The sequence below is a fragment of the Melanerpes formicivorus genome, unplaced genomic scaffold, assembly GCF_026170545.1.
Source record: "Melanerpes formicivorus ecotype bairdi unplaced genomic scaffold, bMelFor1.0.p_v2 SCAF_25, whole genome shotgun sequence".
In the NCBI taxonomy this organism is placed as follows: domain Eukaryota; kingdom Metazoa; phylum Chordata; class Aves; order Piciformes; family Picidae; genus Melanerpes; species Melanerpes formicivorus.
The window spans coordinates 3,675,938-3,684,998 of NW_027142377.1; the positions used below are offsets into that span (position 1 = coordinate 3,675,938).

A 9,061-nucleotide genomic window follows, 5' to 3' on the forward strand; every position below is an offset into this window, starting at 1 on the left:
TTTGTTCTCCAATACTTCAGAAGTTAAGTTTAAACAACTTGCTTCATGGGGGCTTAGGTAAGTTCTTTTCATTGTCTGTAACGTGCATCCATTTGTTTCGAGTTCAGGCTTGGGTAGCACTGTATGAATCCTCAAAACTCCCTTTAGATAATAATGTTTTTGGGGAGGGCCAAAAATGTGTTAGTAGGATGGAGGTTTTTTGGGAGGGTTGTTCATTTGTTGCTCTTGGTTGGTTAGTTGGGGTTTGTTTGCCTTTGTTTGTTTGTGGAGGTTGGGGTTTTGTGGTGGTTGTTAGGTTTTGTTTGTTTGTTTTCAGTTCATACCTTTTAGAACTGTAGGAGGCTATAGGAGGAGCTTTAAAAAGCAAAGTGAGTAGGTAACTGGTAGTATCTTATGGTCTTTTCTATTTGGTGTTCTGAGATCACTGAGATGTTAAAGAGCAATATTTAGTGCTGTGGCTAACAAGTTATCTCATGGCCAAGAGTGTCCTGTGGCATCTGGCAGAGTCTTTGTGTAGAGCTTCAAGTGCTTGGCATAGCAGCAATAGAAGAGCCTGTGCAGTTGATACTCCTGTACTGGCAAGCAGCAGCTCCTTTGCCTGATAAGTTTTTTAAGGACTGTGAATTAAAACCAGTGTGTGCTGCTCTAACAGAGTATGTTAACTGTGGCTGAAGAAAAGCTAATGTTATAGCTGGTTTGCGTGCTCTAGCAGGCTGGCTTCTGTTTTCCCTGGCTTTGTAAATCCACGGTTGTTGGACATGGGCAGTGGTGTTGGACAGTATAATTCTGAGAATTTGGCAGGGCCTGTAGGGTGTTTGTGCCATTATGAAGAATTGGACTCAGGTTTCATCATGGTAGGTCCCCCAGAGACTTCTGAGCTTGCTGTTAGTCACCTCTCTCCTCCCCTTTCTCCCCACAGCTGTAGCTCAGGATTTATTCTGGTTTACCAGAGTAGTGGAAATGGGTCTAACCCTTAGCACTGAGGCCTGAAAAGCAAATCCCACCACCAACCCCTTGTTCTTAGCATTACTGTGCTGATCAGAAGCTACTGCTGACGCAGTGTTAAATGCATCAAGTGGTCTCTGCCGTGGTTTTGGGGATGGGCTTTTCTGAATAAGCAATATGCTGAAAAAGTCCCAAATGTCAGAATTCTCTTTGGAATCTGATATGCCTCTGGGCAACTATGGTGGAGAGAAAATAACAAAGTAACACCACCACCCTCCCAGATCCTCCCATTTGTGTGCCTGTATTGCCTTTCTCTAGTTCTAGTGGGCTGAAGCAGCTGATCCCAGAGTCCTGACCCCAACTCTGCCTTCAGTTGGGATATCTGTCACGTGGTACCTTCCAGAGATGACCAGAATGGAGTCATGGAACATGAGTGCCAGCCTATCAACTTGATAGGCTCTCTTAACAAAAATTAGCTTTGAGATTTGAGTGATCCAACAAAGGAAAATCTGTGGTGATTAAACATCTTGTGCTTTCTTTTTCATTTAGTTTGACTGTTAATGACAATGTCCCAAAGCCACTTCCTGCACTCTGATGAAATAAAGCCACACTGTCAGCTTCTCTCTCCAAAAACAGAGCAGTGCAATACTGAGTTGTCTCAGGGAAGGTTCTAGCACCACAGGTGGTTTTGGCAATGAAGAAATACTGACCACAGATGAAGCTTCAGTACTAGCCTTTTTATGTACAGCTGCCCTGGTGAGCCCACATCTGGTATGTTGTGTCCAGTTCTGAGCCTCTCAGTTCAAGAAAGCACCTCAGGGAACAGCTTGAAAAAGTCCAGCACAGAGCTACAAAAATTATTAAGGGAGTGGAACATCTTCCTTATGAGGAGAGACTGAGGGAGCTGGGAGAGGAGGAGACTAAAGGGTGGCCTTATTAATGTTTATAAATATGTAAAGGGTGAGTGCCAAATGATGGAATCAAGCCCTTCTCAGTGATGTCCAATGACAGGGCAAGGGGCATTGGGTGGAAGTTGAGGCATAGGAAGTTTTGTCTGAACCTGAAGAAAACTTTTTTCACTGTGAGGATGACAGAGCCCTGGAACAGGCTGCCCAGGGGGGTTGTGGAGTCTCCCTCTCTGGAGATATTCAAAAGCCAGCTGGATGTGTTCCTGTGTGATTTGGTATCGGTGATCCTGCTCCAGCACGGGGGCTGGACTGGATGACCTTGTGAGGTCCCTTCCAGCCTCTAACATGTCTGTGATTCTGTGCAGTAGCTCAGGATGTTTTGTGCTGCAGGTAAACTATTCCATGAATCTGTCTGGTTTGATTCCCCTCTTGCACAGATGAGGTGTATGGGTTGCAGGACATCCTATTTGCAGTACACTGCACAAGCTTCATGTGCTCTCTCAAAAGACTTCAGTGTCTTAGGAAGGTGAACAGCAGGATGGTCCTGTGGCTAAGGGGATGCCTGGGCAACAGGAGCCTCAGGCACTTTCTGCAGCTGACACCTGAGGAGGAAAGTAGAAGTGGTGTGTGAATGCAGTGGCAGGGTCAGTGGGGTTTTCTGAAGTAGAACTTCCTGCTTCCTCAGAAACTTATGGGTAAGAGAGCTGGGCACTGGAGTGGAAAAAGGGTTTCACTGGCCACCTAGGTGTGAGGGTTGCTGGTGCGTGTCCTGGGGCGGCAGAGGGCTTCACGTGGGTGGCCTCAGCTGCTGAGGAAGGATACCTACATGCATTAGCACTCAGGCACTGGTTGCTGCCATTTCAATGGTTTATGCTCACATGTAGGAGCGGAAAGAGATGAGCCCAAACCAGCTTGTGTAGGAAATGACGCTCATGAGAGCAATAGATGCTGCTGGGGTGCCTTTAAAGGGAAGAAAGCACATAGACTCATGGCTTTGCCTCATAGACTCATAGAATGGTTTGGAAGATCATCTAGTCCAACCCCTGCTGCAGTCAGCAGGGACATCTGCAACCAGAGCAGGTTGCTAATCCACCCTGCAGCAGAGCTGAGAGGCTGTGGAGGTGGTTGTTCAGGGGCTGAGAGGGGTAGTACAGAAGACTGAAACTGATGTGACGAAATCTCCAGGGGGAATTAAAACCCTTAAAGGAGGGGTTCAGAGTGAGGAAGCAAGCTTTGGTTGCCTGAGAACTTAAATACTTGGGGTTTTTTCTTTCAGTAATAGTTTTTTTCCTGTTGCTATACTACTGCTACTCCAGGTGTAAAGATGCAGGCCTTGTCTAACTGCACAGCAAGTGCTTATTTCGTTAATGAGCACAGCCACCTGAATGAGCCATGAATGTGCAGTTTCCATGCCTATGATCAATACACTGGTCACTCTTGAGGCAACAAGCAAGGGATTATTTTCTTATTAATCTATGTGCACTTTCTTCTACTTCTAGCTCTCTTAAAATCAGGCTAAAAGGTACTGTGAACAAGGAGTGAGGCAGCCCACCACAGCATTGTGCTTGGGTGTGGTTTGTTGGTTTTGTTTTAATTTGAGCTAACCAGATGTAATAATCTTAGAGCAGAACAGCCACCAACAGAGGAAGCAGCATTTGCAACTCGTTGAGCCTTTTGCTACACCCACTGTACTCAGCAATGCTCTTTACTCTGAGTTTGGCAGCAGGGTGACAGCAGAAGCTTCAGTGAATTTGGGGTACTGCATCCATTTTGGCTAATGTAGGAGTTGTCCCACGAGAAAAGTGTCATCTCTTTGGTGAAGGGTCTGGAGAACAAGTCCTGTGAGGAGAGCTGAGGGAGCTAGGGTTGTTTAGTCTGGAGAAGAGGAGGCTAAGGGCAGAACTTGTTGCTCTCTACTACTCCCTGAAAGGAGAATAGAGTGAGGTGTGGGCCAGTCTCTTCCCCCTAGTATCAGGTGATAGGATGAGAGAAAAGGACCTGAAACTGTGCCAGGGGAGGTTTGGATCAGATACTAGGAAAAACTTCCTCACTGCAAGAGTGGTCAGACATTGCTATAGGTTGCCCAGGGAGGTGATGGTGTCACCATCCCTGGAAATGTTCAAGAAATGTGTGGATATTGCCGTTTGGGACATGGTTTAGTGGCCATGGTCGTCTTAGGTTGATGACTCAATGGTCTTAAAGGTCTTTTCCAACCAAAAATAATTATGTGACTTTTATAAAACCTAGTGCAATGGGATCCTGATCCTAGAACTAACATCTGTAAGGAATAAGTGGGAAGGGAAGTGTAAGTATTGCATGTTTGCATGCAATGCTGTTGATAAAGCTGATGATGATAACCCTTTCTGTGAAGAAATCTTTTCTAACATCCAACCTGAACCTCTCCTGGCAACACCAGAGGCCACTTCCCTTGGTCTTGTCACTTGTCACATATGAGAACAACCCCCACCTCACCCCAGTCTCTTTTAAAGTAGTTGTAGAAGGCAATGAGGTCTCTCCTCAGCCCTGTCTTCTGGAGTCGAAGGTTTTGGAAGCAAGTTTAAACCAGTGGTTTGTTTCACCACCAGCACCCATCAAATAAGAACCACTACTTGGCCTTAGCCCAAAGGACTGTGGTGTGTACTCTCAGAGCAAAACTGATCAACTGCTCCATCTACTCCATCAAGTGTTCTTGGCCCCATTGAAAGTACGGGCTGGATCTTACTGAAGTAAACCCTGTATCCATTGAACCTTGTGCTCGTGACAGGATACTTCCAACTGTGAACTGCCAGAAGGTTCTCTAATGAAGTTTGCAGGAAATATTTATAGAATCAGTAAGGTTGGAAGAGACCTCAAAGATTATCAAGTCCAACTTGTCACCCAAAAGACTTCATGACTACTAAACCATGGCACCAAGTGCCACGTCCAATCCCCTCTTGAACACCTCCAGGGATGGTGACTCAGCCACCTCCCTGGGCAGCCCATTCCAACAGCTAACAACTCTCTCTGTGAAGAACTTGGAAGGGAGCTCTGCAGATTGAGTCCCACACCCTGCCCAAGCAGAATCAGCTAGGGCAGGTCACATAGGAACACATCCAGATGGGTTTTGAAAGCTTCTAGGTAAGTAGACTCCACAACCTCTCTGGGCAGCCTGCTCTAGGGCTCTGTCACCCTTACAGTAAAGAAATTTGTCCTTGTGTTGAGGCAGAACTTCCTGTGTTCCAGTTTGTACCCATTGCCCCTTGTTCTATTACAGGACACTATTAAAAAGAGACTGGCACCACCTTCTTGACACCCACCCTTCAGATATTTATAAACAATAATAAGATCTCTTAGTCTTCTCTTTTCCAATCAGCCCCAGGTCTCTCAGCCTTTCCTCATAAGATAGATGTTACAGTCCCTTCATCTTTGGACACTCTGTAGCATATCCCTGTCCCTCTTGAACTGGGGGGCCCAGAACTTCATATTAATGCTATGAATCACTTAATAGTAACTAAGTTTCATAAGCATGATGCAAGTCTTTCTATGGAAAATTGGCCCCAGACTGAAATTTGTAGGAATACCCCAAATCTCTTAAAGCTAGCATCAAGAATCAGTGCTGGTAAAGCAGGGGCTGTGTCGTGGGAGATCATGGGGGCGGGGGGAAGTTTCAAAATACTTCTTAGCCTAACTGCAGAAATATGTGAAGCTATGTTACCATGTGTGGTTATCTGAGTTACTTTATTTAAAGCAGTAAATTTTGCTCTGCTCGTTGCACAAATGACTAAAGTGCACAGCTAATGGCAGAGAGGCTGCTTCAGTCCTGCCTGTGAGTCCCGATACAGAAATCCCACATCTGGGCAGTGGAGATGCAGCACCAGTGCCTCCATGGGGCAGACTAAGAGAAGCATTAGGGCTCTGTCCCTTGAGATGGGCACTGGATGTTGAGCTGATCTTGAGGTGGCTGCCTTGTCCTCTGCTTTCATTTTCAGTGTTTGGATTTGTCCTTTTGCTAGCCTTCTTTTGTGGGCTCCCCCGATTATAGAATCATCACAGTATCGCTAAGGGTGGAAGAGACCTCGAGGATCATCGAGTCCAACCTGTCACCACAGACCTCATGACTAGACCATGGCAGCAAGTGCCACGTCCAATCTGCTCTTGAACACCTCCAGAGATGGTGACTCCACCACCTCCCCAGGCAGTCCATTCCAATGACTAATGACTCTCTCGGTGAAGAACTTTCTCCTCACCTCGAGCCTAAACTTCCCCTGGTGCAGCTTGAGACTGTGTCCCCTTGTTCTGGTGCTGGTTGCCTGGGAATGGTAGAATCATAGAATGGTTTGTGTTGGAAGGAACCTTAAAGATCATCTAGCTCCAACATCCCTGCCATGGGCAAGAACATCTTCCACTAGACCAGCTTGCTTAAGGCCCTGTCCAACCTGGCCTTGAACACCTTCAGGTAGGAGGCATCCACAACCTTGCTGGGCAACCTCTTCCAGTGTCTGTAAAGAATTTCTTCCTAATCTCCAGTCTAAATCTTCCCTCTTGCAGCTCAGAGCCATTGCCCCTCATCCTTTTCCAAGCCCTTGGAAGAAGCCCTTCCCCACCTTTCTTGTAGCCCCTTGCTGGCACAACACACTTCAAGTCAAACACTTCTTTTGTTTTTAATTAAAAAAAGTCAGCTCTTCCAAAACTAAAAGTGCAAATTTTAAGTACAATCAACATCTTTTGTCAAGACAGCAGAACATTAAAGCTGCAAATGTAGTACTACAACTGAATCTTTAGTCTTATTTGGCATTTTACAGATAATTAAAGTGCAAATAATAAATAATTGTTTTTTAAAAGTAACTTTTTTTCTCTTTGAGAAGCTTTCAGCATATTTGCAAACACAAGGGATTTTGAATGGCAAAGGATTTGCAGCTTGGTACTCTGAGAGTTACTGTTAGAAGATTCTTGAGTTGCAAGGATCAGCACTGGTTTCTCCTCTCTCCAGTTCAGCTTGCAGGATTTCGCCCCATGTTTCGGCATCCATTGGGTACATGCTTTTCTCTGGCAAGCTTTTTTGTGAAGGAATGTTGCTGTATTTCCCACTCAGCCATTCTTGCTTCACTTTGCTTTTCCAGTAGTTTCTCAGTAATGTGGTCTGACAGAGAAACAGACAGCTCAGATCTGGGAAATGAACAGTGTTCAGTTGCATTCAATATAAGGAGGTTTTGCACTGGAAGAGTAATGCTAGAAAAACAAGTTGAAATGTGTCTTTGAGTATCTAGATAATAAGCCCAGGAAGGTGCACTGCTGTCAAGAAGCAGACCTTAGTCTACTTCCAACTTTTCTAAGTTGGGTGGATAATCACTTCCTGCCTCAGTTCTTTGTGGGTCAAGATGAAAACGCTAAACCAGAAATGAATCTTCCTCCTTACTTCTTAAGAAAAGGACCTCTCGCTCTTTCTTCCTATTGAGGTTATTTGTGACCTTTAATTCTTGTTAAATGCATGTTGGCTGGATTTGTCTCTTCAGCCAGCCTTTTAGTGCAAGAAAATGCTGACTTGGTGTTTACCTGCTTCTGCTTCAAATCTCCTCTCCAAAATACAGATTGATTATAGAATCAGTACAGGCAGCTCTGGAAACTCCTGTGCAACGGTAATAAGACCTGCACATTCAAAGGGCAACCACCCATGGCTTGGCCTCACAGACTCCTACAATGGTTTGGGGTGGAAGGGACTCTTAAAGATCATCTAGTCCGCTCCCCCTGCAGTCAGCAGGGACATCTGCAACTACATCAGGTTACTCAGAGCCCTGTCCAACCTGACCTTGAATGTTTCCAGGGATGAGCCAGCTACTACCCATATGGGTAAACTGGGCTAGTGTCTCGCCACAACAATTGGGGGAAAAAATTACTCCTTTTGTCTAATCTGAATCTATCCTCTTTTACTTTAAAATCATTACCCCTTGTACTATTTATTGTTCACTGAAACTCTGATGTTAAAGTCCTTCTTGGAGTAAGGGCCCCCAAACTGAACCCAGGACTCAAATTGTGGTGTCACTAGTGCTGAGTACAGGTGGGCAATCACCTCTCTAGTCCTGCTGGCCACACTATTCCTGATCCAGGCCAGGATGCTGTTGGCCTTCTTAGCCACCTGAGCACACTGCTGCCTCATCTTCAGCCACCTGTCAACCAACACCGGCAAGTCTTTCTCTGCTGCTCAGTTTCCAGCCACTCTACCCTGAACCTGGAGCGTCCAAGGGCAGGACCCAGCACTTGGCTTCGTTAAGCCTCATCCAATGGTCCCTGACCCATCGATCCAGCCTGGCCAGGTCCAATGTGTTTCGGCAGAGGCACGGCTGTTGCGCTCCCGAGCCACGCTGTGATCCCAGCGGTTCCCTCACAAGCCTGGGCCAGCCGCGATACGCTGTCATTCCTTTACATATTCCTCTCGGCAACCTCAGAAGCCTGGACCTCTGCCGATCCGTTTACCTTCCAGGAGTAGCCGCTCCCGCGGTCGCCGTCGATCTCCCGCTGGCAGAGAGCCCTGACGCTGAGGCAGTGGCGCCGCCACAAGCCCTCGTTGCTCTCGATGACGTGGTGCCAGCCCTTGCACGTCATGGACGCGTGACACAGGCTCTCAACGCCCAGGTCGCCGAAAATCCGGGAGCTGACCTCCGGGGGAAGGACAGCCACGAAGTCGGCCGCGCCTCCCACTCCTCCTCGCCCCCTCTCCCGGCCGGCAGCTCGCTCGCCGGCCATACCTGCGGCCTGCCAGGCCGGCCGCGGCCAGCAGCGCCCGGCACCGGCTCTCCGCCCGCTGCGTCACGCCGCGGCGGGGAGGCTGCCGCGGGGACGTTCGGGGCAAACCTCGCCGCTCCTCGAGCCGGCCGAGCCGGCGCGGCCGTGTGATGCAACACAAGCGTCATCGGGCGGCGCCGGGAGCCCGCGGCGCCCGGTTGAACCTCGGTGACTGCTGCCGCTGGAGCCTTGCCGCCCGCCGCCAGGCCGCTCCCGCCGCCAAGAAGCAGGGTCGTGGGCGCCGGGCGGACGTCTCCTGCCCTTGCCTTTCGCAGGGGGCTGGCTGCGGCCTGTCCTTAGGGAAAGGACGCGGCTTCCGTGGGCTGCGCCGGGCTGCTGCAGCCACCCCGCGCCCTGGCCAAGCAGCTATGGCCTGGGGTTGAACAGCTGTGTTCGGAGGGGCACAGGCCGGACTCGCGGGTCGGGAGTCCGTTCAGAAGCGGAACCTC

General features: G+C 48.3%; 1 protein-coding gene across 3 annotated transcripts; it reads right to left on the reverse strand.

Annotated features, from left to right (window-relative positions):
* Window positions 1-6,474: 6,474 nt before the first annotated feature.
* FBXO48 (F-box protein 48) lies at window positions 6,475-8,716 on the reverse strand. Of its 3 annotated transcripts, none has more exons than XM_068153088.1 (2): window positions 8,304-8,704; window positions 6,475-6,972 (listed from the first exon to the last, which is right to left on the reverse strand). In XM_068153088.1, the coding sequence occupies exons 1-2, from the start codon at window positions 8,571-8,573 to the stop codon at window positions 6,772-6,774; spliced, it is 471 nt and encodes a 156-aa protein (XP_068009189.1). In that variant the 5' UTR covers window positions 8,574-8,704; the 3' UTR covers window positions 6,475-6,771. The 3 variants fall into 3 exon arrangements, with proteins under 3 accessions (XP_068009189.1, XP_068009191.1, XP_068009190.1); XM_068153090.1 differs by having other exon boundaries at window positions 6,881-6,998; window positions 8,304-8,716; XM_068153089.1 differs by having other exon boundaries at window positions 6,881-7,061; window positions 8,304-8,716.
* Between the last annotated feature and the right edge of the window lie 345 nt (window positions 8,717-9,061).

Coding starts and splice junctions, on each gene's coding strand:
- FBXO48 (XM_068153088.1), bottom strand. CDS start 8,573: ATGGCCGGCGAGCGAGCTGCCGGCCGGGAGAGGGGGCGAGGAGGAGTG. Junction 6,973..8,303: donor GGAGCGGCTACTCCTGGAAG/GTAAACGGATCG, acceptor TTTCTCTGTCAG/ACCACATTACTGAGAAACTA.